Source organism: Embiotoca jacksoni, unplaced genomic scaffold (genome assembly GCF_022577435.1).
Source record: "Embiotoca jacksoni isolate LCO1_2020_lvr unplaced genomic scaffold, fEmbJac1.0.p SCAF_14, whole genome shotgun sequence".
Lineage (NCBI taxonomy): Eukaryota > Metazoa > Chordata > Actinopteri > Embiotocidae > Embiotoca > Embiotoca jacksoni.
Window position 1 is genome coordinate 16,877,406 of NW_027185274.1, and position 19,756 is coordinate 16,897,161.

The 19,756-nt window shown below is 45.1% G+C and overlaps 3 protein-coding genes across 7 annotated transcripts in view; 2 read left to right on the plus strand and 1 right to left on the minus strand.

The window, feature by feature from the left end:
* Positions 1 to 9,002, plus strand: part of esamb (endothelial cell adhesion molecule b) — a 48,483-nt gene extending 39,481 nt beyond the window's left edge. Inside the window, exons 4-7 of the mRNA XM_069148347.1 lie at positions 197 to 352; positions 6,290 to 6,412; positions 6,521 to 6,650; positions 7,568 to 9,002. Coding sequence (XP_069004448.1) covers positions 197 to 352; positions 6,290 to 6,412; positions 6,521 to 6,650; positions 7,568 to 8,045 — 887 coding nt within the window. The 3' untranslated portion in view covers positions 8,046 to 9,002. The remainder of the gene's footprint in view (positions 1 to 196; positions 353 to 6,289; positions 6,413 to 6,520; positions 6,651 to 7,567) is intronic.
* Positions 334 to 19,067, plus strand: thyn1 (thymocyte nuclear protein 1). Of its 4 annotated transcripts, none has more exons than XM_069148354.1 (8): positions 334 to 352; positions 17,269 to 17,321; positions 17,406 to 17,557; positions 17,628 to 17,696; positions 18,233 to 18,325; positions 18,398 to 18,493; positions 18,652 to 18,802; positions 18,890 to 19,067. In XM_069148354.1, the coding sequence occupies exons 2-8, from the start codon at positions 17,279 to 17,281 to the stop codon at positions 18,934 to 18,936; spliced, it is 651 nt and encodes a 216-aa protein (XP_069004455.1). In that variant the 5' UTR covers positions 334 to 352; positions 17,269 to 17,278; the 3' UTR covers positions 18,937 to 19,067. The 4 variants fall into 4 exon arrangements, with proteins under 4 accessions (XP_069004455.1, XP_069004452.1, XP_069004453.1 ...); XM_069148351.1 differs by lacking the exon at positions 334 to 352 and adding an exon at positions 15,526 to 15,629; XM_069148352.1 differs by lacking the exon at positions 334 to 352 and adding an exon at positions 15,692 to 16,388.
* On the minus strand, positions 1,338 to 15,950 carry acad8 (acyl-CoA dehydrogenase family, member 8). 2 transcript variants are annotated; one of them, XM_069148349.1, is made up of 12 exons: positions 15,812 to 15,950; positions 14,687 to 14,787; positions 13,986 to 14,155; positions 13,646 to 13,755; positions 13,035 to 13,111; positions 12,243 to 12,380; positions 12,004 to 12,139; positions 11,435 to 11,532; positions 11,153 to 11,305; positions 10,960 to 11,062; positions 10,739 to 10,835; positions 1,338 to 2,068 (listed from the first exon to the last, which is right to left on the minus strand). In XM_069148349.1, exons 1-11 carry the CDS (start codon positions 15,927 to 15,929, stop codon positions 10,780 to 10,782), a joined length of 1,260 nt encoding a protein of 419 aa, XP_069004450.1. In that variant the 5' UTR covers positions 15,930 to 15,950; the 3' UTR covers positions 1,338 to 2,068; positions 10,739 to 10,779. The 2 variants fall into 2 exon arrangements, with proteins under 2 accessions (XP_069004450.1, XP_069004449.1); XM_069148348.1 differs by lacking the exon at positions 1,338 to 2,068 and having other exon boundaries at positions 9,310 to 10,835.
* Positions 19,068 to 19,756: the final 689 nt, after the last annotated feature.

Genomic DNA, 19,756 nt, shown 5'->3' on the forward strand with positions numbered 1-19,756 from the left:
GATTCGCTGGGCTTTGATTTCATTATGTCATCCTCTAGCAGCAGATGGAAACTGGTTTTTATCCAATACGACCGCTGCAACGAGAAAACTCCGCAGCGGATTAAAACAACGAACTAGTTCAGTAAAGGAGTCGTAAATCGTGCATTCTTATCCCGACATGCGTTAACTTAATAATGTCTCCTGCCCCTCCGCACAGTCCCTCCGTCCCCCCCGGTGTGCACCATGACGGGGAACCCGGTGGTGAATGGCAACGTGACGCTGAGCTGCAAGTCCAGCCACGGAAAACCCGTCCCGCAGTACAAGTGGACCAAAGCTGCACCCATGTCCGAGGTCTTCTTCTCCCCAATGCAGAGTGAGTATTCTCCGAGCACATGACCGGGATGTCAGATGTCCGGAAAGTCTCGGCAAAGTCCCTTTAAAAAAAAGCGTGATTAGCAATCGTGTTTAAAGAGATGCTCTTTCCGAAAACTGATAATCTGATTTCTTTAAATTAATGGTCGATATGGCTCTAAAAAAAAAAAATCTCACAATAGGTGAGGGTATTTCTGCGATGCTAATATTCTTAACATCACAAAATACTAAAAAGACAAATTTGAAAAACACATATAAAATGAAATAATTATTTATATGCAGTGTTTTACCTTTAACTTTGTGGAAGACTTAGTTTCACATATTTGTTGGGAGTCTTGAGGATCCTCACCCAGCAAAACACTAAGTTCTGACCATTGTTTTTTTTGTTTTTTTTTACCATATTTGTGTAAACAACCTCCGAAAAGCCTAAAGGCACAAGTTGCGCAAGGAGTCCTCCGGGGGAACAAATGCGATCATCAGATCTGGGACAAGTCATTTAGTTAATTTGATGCTCTCCACCGTGATTTGCCTTTGGTGCCGCGTCTGAGCCTTACGACGGCGGAGAAAATCCTGTGTCGGCTTAAACTTCACATATTCCGTATGAACTAACACATTACTGTGATTTCTTCTGCATCGGATCTTTTGCAACCAAACCGCTTTAACACCGCTGACGTCGCTCCTCTTCCAGGCAGTAACTCCTCGTCCAGGCAGGTCGGAAATGTCGGAGCAGGAAACTGTCCCGGTGTTACAGACCTTAAAAGCGCCTTCAGTCCGTTTGGACGAGCCAGTTTCAGCATCCTGTTGTTGTTGTTGTTCCTGCTGCTCGCTGAGACCGCTGGTGGAGCTGAGCCATCGTTAACAAACGTTAGTTTCACCTGCGCTTTAATGACGAGTCAAAATGTCTTGTCTGTTGGGACGGAGGCAGAAATCCCAAAAGTAAAAATTCAAAAGCAGGAAAAAAACTGAATTGGATGTTATTTATTTTTAATACCAGAAGACCTTATTCACATTCCTTTACCACAAAGAGATATCACAACTTTTAACGTTACTTTTACACCTTCTGTTTGATTTTCTGGCATAAAATCTCTATATATGGTTCTCTCGCTGTCCAGATATAAGAATCCAGATGAAGGGAGTTGATAAGGGTCTCGATAACTTTATTTAGTGGTCAAAAAGCATTTTTAGGGGCTGAATGAAGCTGAACTAACCACAGCTAAAAGAAGCGATACAAACTTCTTCACAGCGTTTTTGATCTTAAAGAAAATATTTAATCTGTATATCTTTCAGTTTGAATCCCACTGAAAATCTTTGGTTTCTGTGCTGCCTCTTCTTTCTTTAAGGACCGCCAAAGAATAGGAGGAGCGTATTAAAATACTAAAACAGAGACATCCGAAACTACAAAAACGCTTATTGCAAATCATAAAGGTGAAATTAGTATCAAATATTGACTTTTGGTGGTCGAATAATTGAGGAAAAATCTCTTTACAATAAGCTTTACCTTAAAAATCAATCTTGTACTTTAGCCGATGTGTTTTCATTACATTTTATCCACAACACCGGAAGGTCCTGCAGAATAAGGCTGTTAAATGATTTTAATTGCAGCAGTAAATGTCCCAAATGTACCTCAGAGGAAGATCCTCGATCCTGCTGCAACAAGCAGCATGAAATCCTCTTTACAGAGTGAGACACACAGCGTCATCTTCTCGTGCTGCTGCCGCTACAATAGAGAGGGGGAGAAATAAAAAAATTAAAAAACTTTTATTGAATTATCTTTTTCAGGGTTTGTTTCAAATGATGCTGCAGAGAAAACACCATCTGTTTCTGAGCAACCAGACTCAGGCTGATTGATTGAGTATTGACTTAACTGCTTTGATCTCTGTCCCTCATCTCTTTACGGCGAAAAAAAAAAAAATACCCCCGACTCATTGTATGAAAACTACTCCCTTTGATTGTGCCCTGACCCGGGGCTGAGTGCCGACGTATGCACACTCACGCCCGCATCACATGCCTTCGACACTCGAGTCCAAGCCCCCCCCACCCCGATCCCCTCCCAACCCCACCCCATCATCTTTTTTTTTTTTTTTTTTAAATTTGTATCTGCGCTGTATGCTTACTTTGACACTTGAACTTTACTCTGCCATCACTGCTTATCTTTTTCAGAAATCTCTCTGTGTCTTGTGTTTTCTCACTCTGCTGATCCTCTCACATCACTCCTCATTTCCTGCTGACCCTTGGTGCCTAATCTAACAAGCCCCATGTCATTACTTGATCAACCCCTCTAAGAGGCATAAGTTGGATTTGGGACTGCGAATGCTGCACATTTAGGGCTCTTACAACCTCCTCCTCCTCCTCCTCCTCCTCCCCACCAGTTTGTACCACTCCTTCCCTACCTCTCCTTCATTCTCACTCTCTCTTTCTGCCATCTTTCCTCCTGCCAAAAACAAAAACACAGAGTGGAGAACCTGCCCCCAGCCCTTGCTTGTCTTTGGGTTCATTGGTAAGGGTGTTCACTCATACATTTCCCACTTAACTTCCCCCATCCCACTCCTTCACCTGCAGACCGTGACATCACGAGTAATCACGTTTTCTGGAGCCAACATGGCAATCCATGAGCCGTAGAAAAGTTTTAAAGGAAAAACATCAACCCAATTTATGAGAATGCTTATAGGATTATGTTTTTTCAGGATGCCATCAAAAATACACATTAGCAGATAGGTGTCAAGGTGGAAGATAATCCCACTCAACTTTATAAATTCACACTCTCCTTGAACTTTTATAGACTAAATCTGGAGTTAATCTTAAATTTAACCACATGGGAAAATGACCAGATGTTTTACATTGTAATATTTTCCTGTATATATCCATATGTAGGATTTTCAGACTTGTTGTTTTGTAATAAAGGGTTGAATTTGTCCTTTAAATCTCCACAATATGTGCGTTGTGTTAGATTTAGCTAATGCTTACATTCCTCTTCTCACCGTGTGCTGTATTTATTATAGCTTTTTTTAGTTAAGAATATTTTTTTACACGTGTTAGTGTTTACCAAAAACAAACATAACAGACTCCATGATAGAGCTAAATATTATTTGGACCCAACTACTTAAATTTGAGGATTAGCTTTTTTGACGTAATTATAAACTAAATATGTTTGTGTTGCGGATAGTTGTTTGGACAAAACAAGTGTTTTGAAGGCATCAGTCGGTGTCATTATTACAGCCTACAATATAAAACTGAGAATGTCACATAAATATAGAAAAATAATTAATAAATGAATAAATCAGCCTGTTTTCGGTGAGTTTCTTAAATTCCACTGTAGTGTTTGGTATAACTGTAGTGACTAAAATAAACCCCTTAGCCCTGTGAGACTGCATTAGCGTTAATATAAAACATACAGTAAGTACTAGCTTTCTGATATTCTTTATGTGAGTTGACGTTTACCCTGAAGGACAAGTGTGTCGGATTTAGTGGCATCTAGCGGTGAGGTTAATTAAATAAGAATGAAAACACAAATATTCTTATAGTTTCAGGTGATCGTACACAAATGAAAACATAATTATGGATAATATATCCCGTTTCTGTCAATGGATCCCTCTAAATCCTTCACACTGGTTCTTTCATTGTGAAAGCCTGATCCCGTTTGGGAGTGATCATCCCATGTGTCGTGTGAGGTAGCTAACTATCCCGGGAGCTGCATACAGGAAATCTGCTGATTTATATTAATCGCATGTGTCAAGGTTTTGACAAATGCTGCTCATTGACCTTGCAGTGATGGCAGCGTAATGTGAGCGAGGCTCCCGTCTTGATATGGGAGGCAGCAGATAGATCCGCCTGCTTGAACCCGCTCCAAGCTCCGAGTCAGCTGACGCGCTGCTAATCTGTCACAATTGGGTTTCGGTCCTTCACAGCTGGTTTTCAAGCCAGCCGATTAAATAATCAAGAGAGGGGCAAGGTGCATACCACACTCATCTGCAGCTGTTTTTTTTTATCGGCGCTCTTGTTTATTTTGATTTCATAGACAGGATTTGGATAATCTGGTAGAACTTTTAACAACAAAATTTAGGTGTCATCTATTTGTTCTTTGGGTGTTTAATGATTTTATTGTATAACGTTTTTTTGTTTTTTTTTGTACTCGACACCCGCAGAGGCAGGTTTACATTTCAACAGCAGATTGGACGAGTTCTTGTTTTAATTAATAGCCAAAGAAGAGATTTACTGTATTTTTATTTTTTTTTATAACTCTACACATCTCCCTTTTGTTGGTGCAGACAAAACACAAAGCTCAGTCAAAGACTGCAGACAATCACAGTGGAGGATTTTCTGATCTCTTACATCAATACGCCGCTTCCTGGCACGATGTGACCTTCGACTTTTCATCTGGTATGATTCGGATGAGTCCCTTGGTATCATTACTTTTCTCTCTTTGCGGGCTTGACACTCGAATGACACATTCAAGAGTTTGATTCCCCAACACAGACAAACGCCCCAGGGTTGTTTTCTTATTCCAGCTACGAAAGCAAAAACACATCGGATGAAGACACGCTGCGATGTGACGTCTCAGATTGGATTCCAGAGGATTTGTTGAAATAAGTCCCTCATGAAGCTTGTTTATTTTCCTACAGCCTCTGTTTGAAACTGCATTTTCGAAGCCAGATGTGCTAAGAGGAACAGATCGTGAGACAGATGGATACACGCGCACGCGCACACACGCGCGCGCTGCTGTGTCAAGACCGCAGTGTGAGAAAATATTAAAACAAAAATTGTTGACCAGCGTCATTACATTCCAACGCTGCAGAATCATGTGCAGAGCCGTCTGCTGAGGGATTGCATCGATGTCAAAATACATCCAGTAGCTGGTGGAAATGGGCCAATACTGGATTATATTCTGGATTAAGGAGAATCAGATACTAATGAATGAACGCTGCGATGATATGTTGCAGATGATGGTATGGTATACATAAAGAGCAAAAATGTGAAATTACTCTATTTATTTGTTGCTTTTTTTTTTTTTTTTTTCTTTTATTCCACCAGTCACTAGGCTGAGCTTGTTTTAACAATCACACCAAAACACAAAAAATAATGCAGAATTCAAGTGTAAAACAGCAACAACAACAAAAAAAAACCGGACAAAACCTGGCAAAGCTGCAGCAGAAATAGAAAAGCTAATATTTCTACTTCTCCCTGAAGCTCTGAGGTCAAAACCTGAAATAATGACCTGTAAGGTATTTTATTTTGAAAAATATCTAAACTTCCAGTAAGCAGCGACCAACAGTGACGTCACCCGTTGGTTTGTGAACGGCCGTTACGCAGCCTTGAGTTCGGATTTTGGCCGGGGCGCCATCTTGCTAGTTCGGAGCGGTTTGGAGCAGGAAGTGACCATATTTGGACGAGCTGCGGGGGGGGGGGGAGCGGTGGGTCTGACTGACCTGATTGGAAACCCGACGATACCACGTCCCGCCCGCAGATAGCCGTAACCTGACTGAACCACAGGCCTGTCAATCAAACAGACACGCCCCCCCCCCCAAAAACACAGCTTTTTGAAGCTTACTTTATATTTAATGACGAGAAAACGTGACCTACAATTTCATGAGAAGTTGAACGGGAGTCTATGGAGCTGGAGCCTTTTTTTTTTTTTTTTTGGAGACGACCTCTAGTGGCACCCGGTGGTATCGCAGCTTAAGGCTCTAACGCATCCATCGGCCTCATTTTTCAGACCCGGAGGCCACGGACACTTTTACGGACAGTCCGCGGTTTCCAAACAGTCTATCGCAATATCGTCTTAGTGCAGCAAGTTTGTGACAAAATAGTTCCCGAGCATGTCATTTTGTGCTGTAATATTTCTGTTTCTGTTGCTCCCCCCGCCTTGTTGTACCCACAACAGATCCCCTGCAGCGAAATGTACGATTCACGAAACGTGCGTTGCTGCGTGTTTGTTTTGCAGACGAGAGGCAGGGCACGCTGAGGCTGAGCAACCTCACTAAAAGCGTGTCGGGGAAGTACATCTGCCGAGCCATCAACACCGCCGGCTCCGAAAGCTGCTCCATCAACCTGGAGGTCATCACCTGTACGTACGCGGCGGAAACGGTTTTTACTCCGCGACGCACCCCCCCCCCCCCCCCGGGGAGCGTAAAACACTCACACGCTTGTCCGTCCGTTGTTGTGTTTTTCCCAGCTTCCAACGCGGGCCTGATCGCCGCGGCGACGCTGGGGTCCGTCGCGGGGCTGGTGGCCGTGGTGCTCTTCCTCGTATTCGTACTGAAGAGGAGACGGGACACGGAGGAGGAGATGGCCAACGAGATCAAGTGAGAGCTCCCGAGTTCGCTTTATCAGGCGCGCCCGGTCCATTTCAAGCAATTTTATTTTCTACATCTGTCGAAGTCGGATCCGCTTCTCATACGGGACCGTGCACGTCGGACGAAAAGGCGCTTCCGAGTTTTGTCCTCGTTTGAATACACGAGGGAGGCAGAGCATTAGAAACACTTTCGAAAACGATCCTCGTGGGCTAAAATGCACGAACAGATAAGCAGAGGAACGGGAACCTGAACGTCAGAACCAAGATGAGCCGGGTCAGATTGGATCAAGGGGGGGGCGGAGCTCTCTCGCAGCCGCCGCGGGTGTCTGACGTGCGTCGGAAATTATACGAGATAAAAACTTAAAGAAAAAAAACCTAAACCCGGAGGAGGCTTTGGTGAAAATCGCTAAAAGGACGCTTTACAGAGCCGGTTTGAAGTAAAACTCTCCTGCTTTCTGTACAGCCCGGCTGGGCTCAAGCGCAATCACGCAGGAGTTGTTTTTTTTTTTTCTGGTAACACAAAAAAAAAAAAAAGATAAAAGAGAAGCAGGCAGAAATATTCACGCGAAAGATTGAACGGACGGGGAAAAACAAAAAACAAATCCCAAACTAACGAACCCGCTGTAATGTGACGGCGACACGTCGGAACAGACAGCAGCCGGGTTTATTTTTTTAAGTCCTTATTCAGAGGACGTCAGCCGAGCGGGCCGCCTCCACCGCAAAGCCAACGCGGCCACGAGCGTCTCGGGTCCGCCTCGCGAGCGCGTCCCCGGTGCGGTCCTCGGACTGGCGGATCCGATCACGCCGGGGCACGTCGAGTGCACCGGGTGGAAACGGGGCGCGTCTGAGGGCAAAACGTGTCGCGTGTTCCTCCTCTGTACGACCTCTGTCGAGTTTTGACCCCGTTTCCCCGTCTCTCCGCCGCAGGGAGGACGCTCAGGCGCCGAAGCGAGTGTCGTGGGCGAAGAGCAACACGGGCTCCGACGTCGTGTCCAAGAACGGCACCCTGTCCTCCATCGCCACCAGCCCTCGACCGCGAGACCCCCACCAGCCCGACTTCCACTACCCGTACTCCCCCGCGTCCACGTCGGACACGGGCTCCGTCATCAACGCCTACCAGCTGCGACCGGGAGAAGCCGCCACCTTGCGGGGACTTCCCGGCTACAACACCGGAGGCACTCCTTCGCGTAAACACAAGCGGCCTCCCAGCACGAACGGGGCCCCCCCGCAGGTCCTCAGGAGCCCCGTCGTCGTCGTCGTCCCCAAACGGACCGAAGGGGCTCAGCCTCAGGTGCCGCCGCCTCCGTTCTCCGTGTCCCCGCGAGCCAGCTCCTCCAACCTGACACGCATGGGAGCTGTCGCCGTCACGGTGCCCGCTCACAACCAGGCCGGCTCGCTGGTGTAGCCGGCGGGGCGTCCCCGTCCCCGTCCCCCGTCCCCCCACCGGACGGGACACTGAGGGACCGAGAGGGAGCGCGCCTTCCAAGTGGAAAGCACCCTCTCCGTGAAGACCCGAGAGGTTGCGAGAGACCCAAAACGTCTTGCGGGTGGTTTTCGTTTGCACAAACTCTCCCTTCGGTATGTTCACGAAATCATCGAGTCAGCGCAGCGTTCTCCGTTTCGGTTTCTTTTTTTTAACGCAGCGTCCAGGCTCACCGAAGACGGATATATTTTTATTTACACGCTTAGAAAGAGATCTTCAAACTAGGATCCAACTGTGTTATGATTTTTTTTTTTTTTTTTTTTTAGGCAGCGGCCTGTCTGGATATTGCAAACCATAACGACCGCTTGGGTTTACCGTTGAAATGTTTTGTCTACATTTTGAAAGACGTGAATAACCCGATATTATAAACAGATTTCGATGATTTCCTTTCTATTTCACGTCGCCCGGCTGCACGGATCACTTTTCTCAGGCCAACTGCGCTCGTTCAGAGCGAAAAACCCACGATTCAGGTAGTTCAAACTCTTTAAAATCTCACTTTTCTTTGACCCACGTTTTACTTTGTGTTCACTTTCGGGTTTGTTTCTTGAACCTGCTGTAACGGTGTCAGTGCAGTTTCATGATGTCTACCGAGAGTACATACTTTGTGAGTATTTTGCCTGTTATGGTAGCTGGAATGTAACCAAAATAGTGAAGTTGATGGTTTTTTTGTTTTTGTTTGCGGCACCGTTTGTTCAGGAGTTTGGTCAAGAAAACAGCGCGGCAGATTTACCCCCATATTTGATCAACATGTCTGCTTTGTTTTCTTGTTGTTATGCCGAACTCCGGAAATAACGTGGCGGTGAGTTATCGATCTAGCGCTTTTAAAAGGAGTTCTTATTGTTGACAGCTTTTTTTTAAAATAAAGTGTTCTGGAGTTGCGAGTCGTGGTGTCGTTGACGCAAGAGCTGCCGACGGGACTTCGCGAAGCGCACCAAATCCCGAAGCCCGGAAAAAGACGACCGGACCGCCGTGCGCTTGCCGTTCGAGTTGTTGCCGACGGCGACTGGAAGCCACAGAGGCCGGCAATTTAGCAAGCCGACGGGCGGGTAACGTTAACGCAGGAAATGCAGCACAGGGGGAAAAAGATGAGGCCGTCGGGAAGACCGACGTTTTCCTCAAGACGTAGGATGTTGTCCAAGTTAATGAAGGCAAAACTCCGCACGACTAAAGTTACAATATAGTCGGGTTCCTTTTGGGAAAGCTGAGATCATTTATTTGGGAGTGTTTTCTGCACGCAGTCATCTCGCAAGGACACACACAAAAAAAAAAAAAAAAAAAAGGGTGAAACACCAAAACACCGGATGTAAATAAGATCTGGAAGGCCCCATACGCAGAGACGGCATGATACGGTGGAGGAAGAAGAAAAAATGAAAAATGCGTGAAACCCGTTGCAAAGAAGGAACAAGCTTTTCTGCATTAAAGGCTTCACGGGAGTCACGTTTTATAGATGGAAAAAAAAAAAAGCATATATTTAGATTCTTCCCACTGCTGCAGGTTTAGCTTGAGGAAATACTGGTGTAGTAACAGAAATAAAAAATGTTTCTCTGTCCTGCCGTCACCATGATATAAGATCTCGTACTCGGCGTTACGAGACTCGTCGTCAGTGTTCGTAAACTGCGTAATAATCTTGAAGAGCGAAGTGCTTTGTCTACTTTTTGTTGGACTTACAAGCTGAATGCTAAAGTTGGCATGCCAGTGTAAAACGCTAACCATCGACCTTAAATGGTTGCGTATGTGGACGTTTTGGCCTGCAGGTGGCGCTACCAAATAAAAAAAAAAACCAAAAAAAACCAGGGGATTTCCAGTATCAGTGATTGGGTTCCTCCTCTATGAACTATGAATACACTATGTGCACAATTATTAGGCAAGTGAGTATTTTGACCATGTCATCATTTTTATGCATATTTTCCAACTCCAAGCTGTATAAACTTGAATGCCTATTGGATTGAAGCAGATCAGGTGATGTGTATTTGTGTAATGAGGGAGGGTGCGGCCTAAGGGTGCGCAGAAACACTAGATTGAGGCCATGATTTGCTCTTTTGTTCCTATATATATAATATATGGATATATTTGACTGAACATCAGAAATGTTCATTTGTAAATTTTGAGTTGTTTGTTTATTATTCTCACTTTAACAGATGAAAATAAACAAGTGAGATGGGAAAATTTTCGTTTTTCATTCAGTTGCATAATAATTGTGCACACTAATAGTTGCCCAATAATTGTGCGCACACAGATATTCTCCGAAGAAAGTCAAAACCTCACTTTTACTTTCTTAAATATTCAGGCTTGAGGTTTATTAACATTTTGGATTGACCGAGAGCACTGTAGTTGTTCAATAATAAAATGAATCCTCAAAAATACAACTTTCTTAATAATTGTGCGCACAGTGTATATATATATATATATTTTTTTGTTGGAGATCCGTGCAGCTGTTACCGAGATATTTCACCGTGGATCAATGTCAGACTTCCCAAGAGCCTGGTGTGGCTAAAAATGAAACAAAGATCCGATGTCACACTAGAAAAACCTACGTTTTACCCCAAATTCTATAATTAATTTGAAAAAAACTATAATGAACGGGTCATTTCAGGACCAGTCATGCAGCAACACACTCGATGTGGAGACCGTAACGACGGGGTCGGCTGAAGATCGATCACGACTCCGTCAGCAGGTTTCGGGAAATGATCATCCTCATCACCTCGTTGGTTCCTTTTGAAGGAAACGAAAGCAGGGAAATAAGAGTGAAGCGTGACAGCCTTCCTAAATGTAGACAAAGATTAAGATTTGATGGATTAAGTGAAGACAAACACGGAGGTCAGTGTTATAAGCTCACCCTCTAGGATCTGGTGGACTCGGATGTCCCGGACAAACTGCTGCACTGCGTAATCCTTGAGGTAGCCGTAGCCGCCGTGCATCTGAAGGGCCTGGTTGCAGATCTGTTGGGAGCGACGAGCAGGGCGATCACGTCGAGACTTTTATTGTGAAAAATGTGTCACGGGCCGTCCCGGCACAGCGCGGTCACTCACGTCGAAGCACTCGTCTGTGGCGAAGAGCTTGGCCATGGAGCAGAGGGAGACGGCGTCGGCGCGCTTCCCCTGCAGCGCCGTCGCAGCCTCGCGCACCAGGAGGCGCGACGCGACCAGCTTGGTGGCCATTTCTGCCAGTTTGAACTGAAGAAACTGCACAACACGGAGCGGGGGATGGGGGGGGAGGGGGGGAAGAGGGGGAGCACGTTTATCAGTTGGCTTCACACTTCAGATTCCTACGTTGAAGCGGGCTGCGAGACCACCGCGAGCGAACCGACCGACCTGGTTGTTGGAGAGCGTCTCTCCGAACTGCTTGCGCACCAGCAGGTGATCCCTCGCCAGCTGCACGCAGGCATGAGCTGCCCCGAGAGAGCAGGACGCTGAGGGCACAGAAAGGCCTCCGTCACACGGGTACGTTTTTTTTTTTGGTTTGGTTTCCGGTGCGTGACTTTTTTTTTTTTTTTTTCTAAACACCAGCCACCGAGCCTACAAGCGGCGATTATGAAAACGTGTTGAATGTAAAACAGCAGGACAAACCGAGGAGTTTGTGTAAACAGCTGCAGAAGCTTTCGAGTGCACTGAACTGAAACATTTCACTGCTTTGGAATTCAAACATTTCATCTGTAAAAAAAAAAAAATAAAAAAAAAGGGAAGAATGTGTTCATCCGAAGCTACCGAGACCATTCGTCATGCATTGACCACCTCCGGGACTGCACTGTCCTATAACAATGTGCACATCGTTTATGCGTTGTGCTCTGATTGGCAGGACTTCCGTCGCTATAGAATCTATATGCGCACTGAACCGCTGCGCAGCAGATTCCCGAGTACTCCGACGGCGTCTTGCTCCTCACCGATATTAATCCTGCCTCCGTTCAAGCCTTTCATGGCGATGTTGAAGCCCTGTCCTTCCTCCCCGAGCCGGTTGCTCACTGGAACGGCGCAGTCCTCGAATATCACCGCCCGGGTCGGCTGAGAGTTCCAGCCCACCTGGTGAGCACAGCGACCGTGACTTAAGTCTGCCATCTAGTGGTCACCTGCCAACACTTCCAGCTGAACACCAGGTCGGGGAATCAAATCTGAACTCTTTTACCTTCTTTTCTTTCTTCCCAAAGCTGAGGCCCGGCGCTCCTTTCTCCACCACCAGGCAGGAGATGCCTTTCGGGCCTTTACCTCCAGTTCTGCACATCACGACGTACACGTCCGCGTCTCCTCCTCCACTGATGAAGGCCTGAGCGATCACAAAGTCTTTTCAATTCAATGCAGTTTTATTTTAAATGTAAAACGTGATCTCAAAACACTTCACAATCACAATACAGCACACAGCAAGGAAACAATTTAAAAAAAAAAAAACACTGATAACATCCATTATTTTTTTTTTAAAGGCAGTAACCTGGGCTTGTAGCAGCACGACTAAGGGGTTGATTCAGGGTCACTTGAGCCGGCCCTAACTGTAAGCTTTATCAAAAAAGAAAGTTTAAAGTCTAATCTGGAAGCTCGAGAAGGTGTCTGCCCTCCGAACCCAAACCGGGAGCTGGCTCCTCTGAGGGGCCTGAAAGATGAAGAGTCTGTCTGCCATTCTACTTTTGGAAACTCTGGGAACCAGAATCAGGCCAGCGTGGATGATGTGGTTCAATAAAGCTCTGTGAGACAAGATGGAGCTTGGCCATGAAGAGCTCCGTACATCCATCCTGTTCTAATACGATCTCTCTCGTTAAATCCCGTCAGTGCTCTCGCCGCGGCATTTTGGATCAGCTGCGGGCTTTTTAATGAGGAAGTTTGGATACCCTGACAACAAGGATTTACAATTATCTTCAGTGATCTTTCAAAAAGAAACGTCTTCGACTTCTGCGGGTCTAAAAGCGCAGGCGCAGGTTTGAGTTACCTTCGTGCCGTTCAGGACGTAGTGGTCGTCTCTCCGCTGAGCAGTCGTCAGGAGCGAAGCGGCGTCGCTGCCGCTTCCTGAAACAAACAAACGCAAACGTCACGGGTTTGCCCAGCTGTTGTACTGAACTTCGCACATCTGGAACAACATCAGAAAAAAAAATCTCACACAAACCACGATGAATTATTTTTTACACTTTTACAAAAATGATTCTGAATTTGAAATGATTTTTCAGAGAACTTTTTTTCTTATAATTATTTTCATTTTCGCACACAGAAAGGTCTTGACCGCGACATTTTTGTTGAAAATTAACTGCCATACAAATAATAGTGATTACCAATTCATTTTGTCTTTTTCCTGTTCATGTTTGGCCGCCATAATAATACAAGTCTAATCATACTCATAAACACACAGCTTATGAAGAAGGAGAGCCATTTATCATGTAAATAAAAATGACATTTCGGTTTGTTTTTAGGTTTCGTAAACAAAATGGCAGATATGACCGATTTCTGCGGTCCCCTGCCACCGTACCACGGAAAAACTGGGAAAAAAAAAAAAAAAAAGCGAGCCGAGCCGGTGCTGTCAGCGGAGAAGAGGCTACGCAGACTGACCTGGTTCTGTGAGACAATAGGACGCAAACTTCTCCATCGCACAGAGATCCGGACAGAACTTTTCTCTCTGCTCATTGTTGCCGAAGGTGTCGATCATCCAGGCACACATGCTGCAGAGAAAACATGTCATCGCTGTCACGGCTGAATGTTATTCACCGGTCTCGGCCACGAAAAGCAAAGTAATAAATATGTTACGCAAAGTGGGGGGAAAAAAAACAAAACAGGTCTAGTCTGTTAATTGAGACGACCCGAACATCCATCGAAGGGCGCCATCTTCTCCTCTAATAAGCCGCGAATCCTTTCGTCAAATATTAACAGAAGTTACATGAAGGGTCCGTACTTGTGGATACTGATGTAGGCTGTGGTGCTCACGCATCCCGTGGACAAGGCCTCGAAGATGACCGACGTGTCCAAACGAGAGAGGCCCGATCCTCCGACGTCCGGCTGAACGTAGATTCCGCCGAACCCCAGCTGGGCGGCTTTCCGCATCGTCTCCACCGGGAAGATTTCCTGGGTTAAAAAAAAAAAAAAAATGGAAAAAGTAAAAACAATTAAAGTCTATCCAGTCGCTGGATTTACGAGGCAGGTGCTGATGTGCTTCGGGGTTAAAAATCTGATGACAATCTATCAACTTCAAGAAATCTTGACGCCGTTTCCTTAAATCTATCCGTACGTTGGGACATTTAAGAGTTTAAAAATCGACATGAGTGTTAACTGCTGGAAAAGTTGGTATTAATGTGCAGCGAGCTCTTGAAATGTATCACCCTGCACAGAACAATGAGCCTGAAAAACACCTTTCACTGTGAAACAAACTGGCTTAGAATTGTTTAAACAATTTCCCTTTGAGGAGTTAATAAAGTATCTCGGACACTGGATCTTCTACAGATGCTCTGCATGGTCACTCTGTCCCAAAGGACGCCCGACAAGGAACAGTCTCACTGACCGAGTGATTAATTAAGAAAAACAACGGATTATAAAGCCCGACATGCGCTGCCTTCACATTTTATGAATAACAATCCCGTATGCCTCTTTGAAACGTACCTTTTGGTCCCACTCTGCCATGTGAGGAGCCATTTCATTGGCTGCGAAGTCGAAGGCCACTTTCTGAAACTCCTTCTGTTCATCTGTGAGTCCGTGAGCAGCTGTGGACACAGAGCAGAGGACAGAGAGGGTATACAGAGTGAATGACGCCGCATAAAGCACAAGGTAAAGGAAATGCAATCTGTCCAGTGGTGGACGGTAAATAAGCGCATCTACCGAAGGACTGTGTTTAACTACAGCTTTAAGGTACTTGTACTTGAGTATTTATATTTGATGCTACTTTATCTTCCACTTTCAGAGGGACATATTGTACTTTCTGCTCCACTACATATATCTGACAACTTATTTACTTTTCAGATGAAGGTTTGACACAATCGATAAAAGAAGAAGATTACTTTTAATCTACCACATATTGTTAGAGATTAAAAAAAAACACACAAAAAGAACCAGTGGTTGACCTCTCGGATTGATCTGCTGTCTCTGGATATAAAAGTAGTTAAAGCCGATGAACCTATTTCTGAACAGCAGTCGGATACAGATTACGTTGTTTTTGTGTCGCACCAATCAGACACAAGACAACTCGAAGTGCTTTGCAGAGACAAACAGATGCAGAAATAAGATAATAAGGAGCATTTAAAGTTGACTGTAAAATACAAGCATTTGGGTGCACAAAATAAACAACACACAGCTGGATGCTATCTGTAACACGTATAAAGAGAACTTGCAGACTATTAAAACAGAGTACCCAAAAAAAAAAAAAAAAATTTTTTTTTTTAAAGGATTAAATAATCAAATTAGTTTAGATGTCACAAATCAAACATCCTTCCTGGGGAGAGGGGCGGTGTTAAGGAGGGGTGTGTTTCCTCCCCTGCCTCTCTACTGGAGGACCAGGGAACCAAAACCATCCAATGACAGCTCGCTGACGAAGAACTCATATTAAAGGGTATTTTAAATGTATTTTATCTTGTTTTACCGATAAGTCTTTTTTTGTTGTTGTTGTTGTTTTGGGTGCCGCAGAGCTGTTAGAAGTCAAGTTAAAATGAGGCGCCGTTTCATACTTTCTCAGCTAAAACAGCACTCTTGTCACGTACACTGGCGCTCACGCTTGTGTTTTCCGGGACTTACGGTCGATGCTTGAAGCTATTCCTCGTCTCTGCGAGCTTCTGTTCACTATTAAACGGCGGCTCCGGCAGATGTTCGGGCCCAGCCGGGCGACTCTCGCCAGAGGTCCGACAGCCGCCATGTTTACCTCCACAGTTGGCGAGTTACGTCACTCAGCCGCGGAGGCTGCTGGGTATTGGAGTTTTCTCCCGGTTTTTTTTTTTGTTGTTGTTGTTGTTAGCGCCTCAGCCAATGAAAAGTAGAATATGTCCGACGTTCGTGTCTCTTTTTCTACATAAGGAAATTCCAAAGGGAATAAAACAGCGGAGGAAAAAGTATTTTACAACATTTTAAACCAAACGTGTTGAATTTGATTAATTTATCCCAGTAATCCTGTGCGTTGCTAGGCAACCTCGGACCAGCGTAGACGCTCGCTGCACTGAACGGCAGCGGCCAATGAGTCTTCATAAGGAACTGTTAGGTAACTGTTGGCAGACGGCGGTCGCCGGTACTTAAATCAAGCGCGCCGATAACTTTGTTGACATCACGCGGTGTGTTCTTTTCGCGGGGTTTTGAGGGACCGGTCGCCACCAAGCTAAAGGTAAGACTCTCAGGAGCTTAGATTTTAACTGTTTGATAGTTTATTAAATGTTAAAATGTCCTGTTTTATCTCATTCTGGACATTTAATCTGACATCATTGATGTAAATGACCTGGACAAAATATCAGTAACACTTCTCAGTAAACTGCAGTCTCTCTCTCCCCCCCCCCCCCCCCCCCCAAAAAAAAAACAACAACAACAAACAACTACAGATTATAACCTTCATATACACAGATTTTTACTGCAGGGCAGTTGTATTGGTTTTTAGCTTGATCAATGTGGCTGATAAAATTACAGTTTAGGGTTTTCAATCTCTTATTTCTGTTCCTAGGACAACTATTTTTCTTGACATTTAATAGACAAAATAATCAATTACTAGAGAAAATATTCTCCAATGCAGAAATCCTCATCGTTAAAAGAGTGCTTTAATTGCAGCAAATATCCAGTTCTGTTTCACAGTGAATGTCATATCACATGACTGTGTCGATATAAAGTACTGTGCAAACATTTCAGGCACCGAAGATGTCCCAGTTGGTGCGATACCATCAGGGAGGCATCTGGACGGTCTCTGATTTATCCTGCAGCAAGGTCGACGACCTCAAACATACAATCAGAGGCATTAAGGGCATAAAGGACAGGGAGTCCTAAACCCCACCAAGCAATGAGTTCAGCGTAATGAGAGACAGTCTGTGATTAACATGAAGAGACAGAAGACACTGAGACCGCCTGAATTTCCATTTTAATTTTTATTCCGCTCGTGGTAATGTAAACAAATCTCCAGAAATATAAACGAAAAAGCGATTCTCAATCATAACACAATTGACAGAAAGGTCCCTGTTTGTAACGTGAAGTCACCACGACTTGTTTTGCTTCTTTAACAGAGTGTGAAAGATGTCACCAAAGAAAAAGGCCAGAGTCAGCAAAAGAGCTGCAGGTGAGCCAAAAGAAATCACACAAGTCACACTTCTCTGTCTGATGTTATTTTCTAATGAGCGCCTCGACAACAACAACAACACAGACAAAGACGGCGGCGGGGAAACGGTCTCCTCGGTTACCGTGAAGAGGAAAGCCGCAGCCCCCGAGGAGAGCTCGGCGTCGCCTCCACAGTTCTGCCACTGGCTGATGAAGTCGGAGCCCGAGAGCCGCTTCGAGACCGGCGTCGACATGAAGGTACGGAGCAGCAGATCTGTGAAATGTGAGTCGGCCGCTGTTGTCTTGACGCTCCTGGTCCGTTCTGCAGTTTGGCATCAAGGATCTGAAGGCTCTGCCCGACCAGACCGACTGCTGGGACGGCGTCCGCAACTATCAGGTAGAGACACAAAACCGAAACAAACACATGTTGTATCACAACAGCTTCAATTCAACAGCATGTGCGTGATTTTTATTCCTATATGCATTTCTTTACATTTAAATTGGGGGGGGGGGGGGGCTACTGTAATGCACACAACTCTTGTGTCGCCAAATTGGTTTGAAAAGTGCCAAAAAAAAAAGCATTTTAATATAATAAATATATATATGTCCACTCGTTAATCCATCGCGTTGGTAGCGTCGTTCTCTCGGACAGGTTCAAAAAGAAATAGTTAAAAAAAAAAAAATGCTGAAGTGGATCGCTGACTATACCTGCGCGTCCCGCCCAAGTAAGTCAATGTGCGGGAAGCGCTGCAGATTGTTCGAACCTTCCACGATCCACTCAGAACCTCAGAAGAAAGTAGTTCGCAAGCTACCGTTTGGAGACCTCCGGTTTAAAGTGAGACTGCAACGCAATGCCTCCCTTGAAAAAGCTCTTTCTTGTCTTGTTCTCGCCAACACGATGAATTTGTTTCTGTTGTGTTCCGTCACCTGCAGGCTCGAAACTTCATGAGGCAGATGAAAGAAGGGCAGCTGGCTTTCTTCTACCACAGCAACTGCAAGGAGCCGGGGATAGCGGGAGTCGTGAAAGTGAGTGCCTCTTCTCTCCTTTTAAATACATCTCCAGACAGACCACACGTTCAGCCGGATTCATTTTCCCAGATCGTGAAGGAAGCCTACGTGGACCACACTCAGTTCGACAAGAAAGACGTTCATTACGACGCAAGCAGCAAACCGGACAACCCCAAGTGGAGCATGGTGAAACGCACACGCACGCACACGCACGCACACACACACACACACACACACACACACACACACACACACACACACGCACACACACACACGGTGAAGTTCAGCCGCTGGAAGAGACGAAGCTCGGAGGCTGAACTGTTGTTTCTTTCTCTCTCTCTCAGGTGGATGTCCAGTATCAAAGGATGATGAAGCGTTTTCTTCCGCTGTCGGAGCTCAAAAAGCTCCACCTGCAGCACCGCGCTGACGGAGGGCCTCTGAGGGACTCGGCGCTTTTCACGAGGGCCCGGCTCTCCGTCCAGCCGCTCACACCCGGTACGTAAAGACCGGCGCAGAACGAGTCCGTCGCTCCGTTTCATTCTGATGTCCCGAACCGTGAACTCTGTTCTTCTTCCTCTGCAGAGGAGTTCGACTTCATCCTGAGTCTGGAGGACGAAGAGCCGCTGTGAGGATCTTGATGCAGGGAGGTCATCAAAGAGCCACTTAGTCAGTTCAGAGGTTATGTCAAATTTAACTGTGGCAATCTTATGTGTTAATAATATTAAAGGGTTTTTTTTTTTGTGTGAAATTATCACTCTGATTTTTATCTGAGTTTCTTTTTTGTCGGAAAACTTCATAGGAGATCTTGAAACTGTAAATAACTGAAGTGTGTAATGTTGTTTTAGAGACGATTCGTTTCAAGACTCGACGCGAGTTTAACGTTAAATAACTTCACATTCTCTGCGAAATTTCCATTATTGGGTCGAATGCAGCCCGTTGATAATATCAATGGAAACATGACGGCCGTTTAATTTTACATTTAAAAATCCCAATAATATTGTAATTTGGGTTTTGCCATATGTTATTGTGGCGCCTCTGGTGACTCCCACCCCTAATTATTCACATTTAAAGAGAACATTACATTTTGGAGGGTTTTCTGATACAATTGATTTTTCTGTTGACCAATTTTGACACTAACGATCCACACATACCGACGAGTGTAGAAAAATACTAACGACATCATCTGAATAGAAGTGCTTCTTCAAGTGTGTTCAGGCTTAACATGTCAGATTGTCAACACTCACGACTGCAACACAAAACCCGCTGAGAGGTTGGTTTTTTTTTTCTCCATTTGGCATCAATTTATTCAACAATTTGGGGACAAGGGAGAGTTATTGATTAGCAGTTTGCAAAAGATAGATACTTGTAACTTTTCTCTGGTTAAAAGACTAAAATCATGTTAGAGGCAGGAGGATTTCATTTGCTTGATACACGTAGGCACAACTTTCA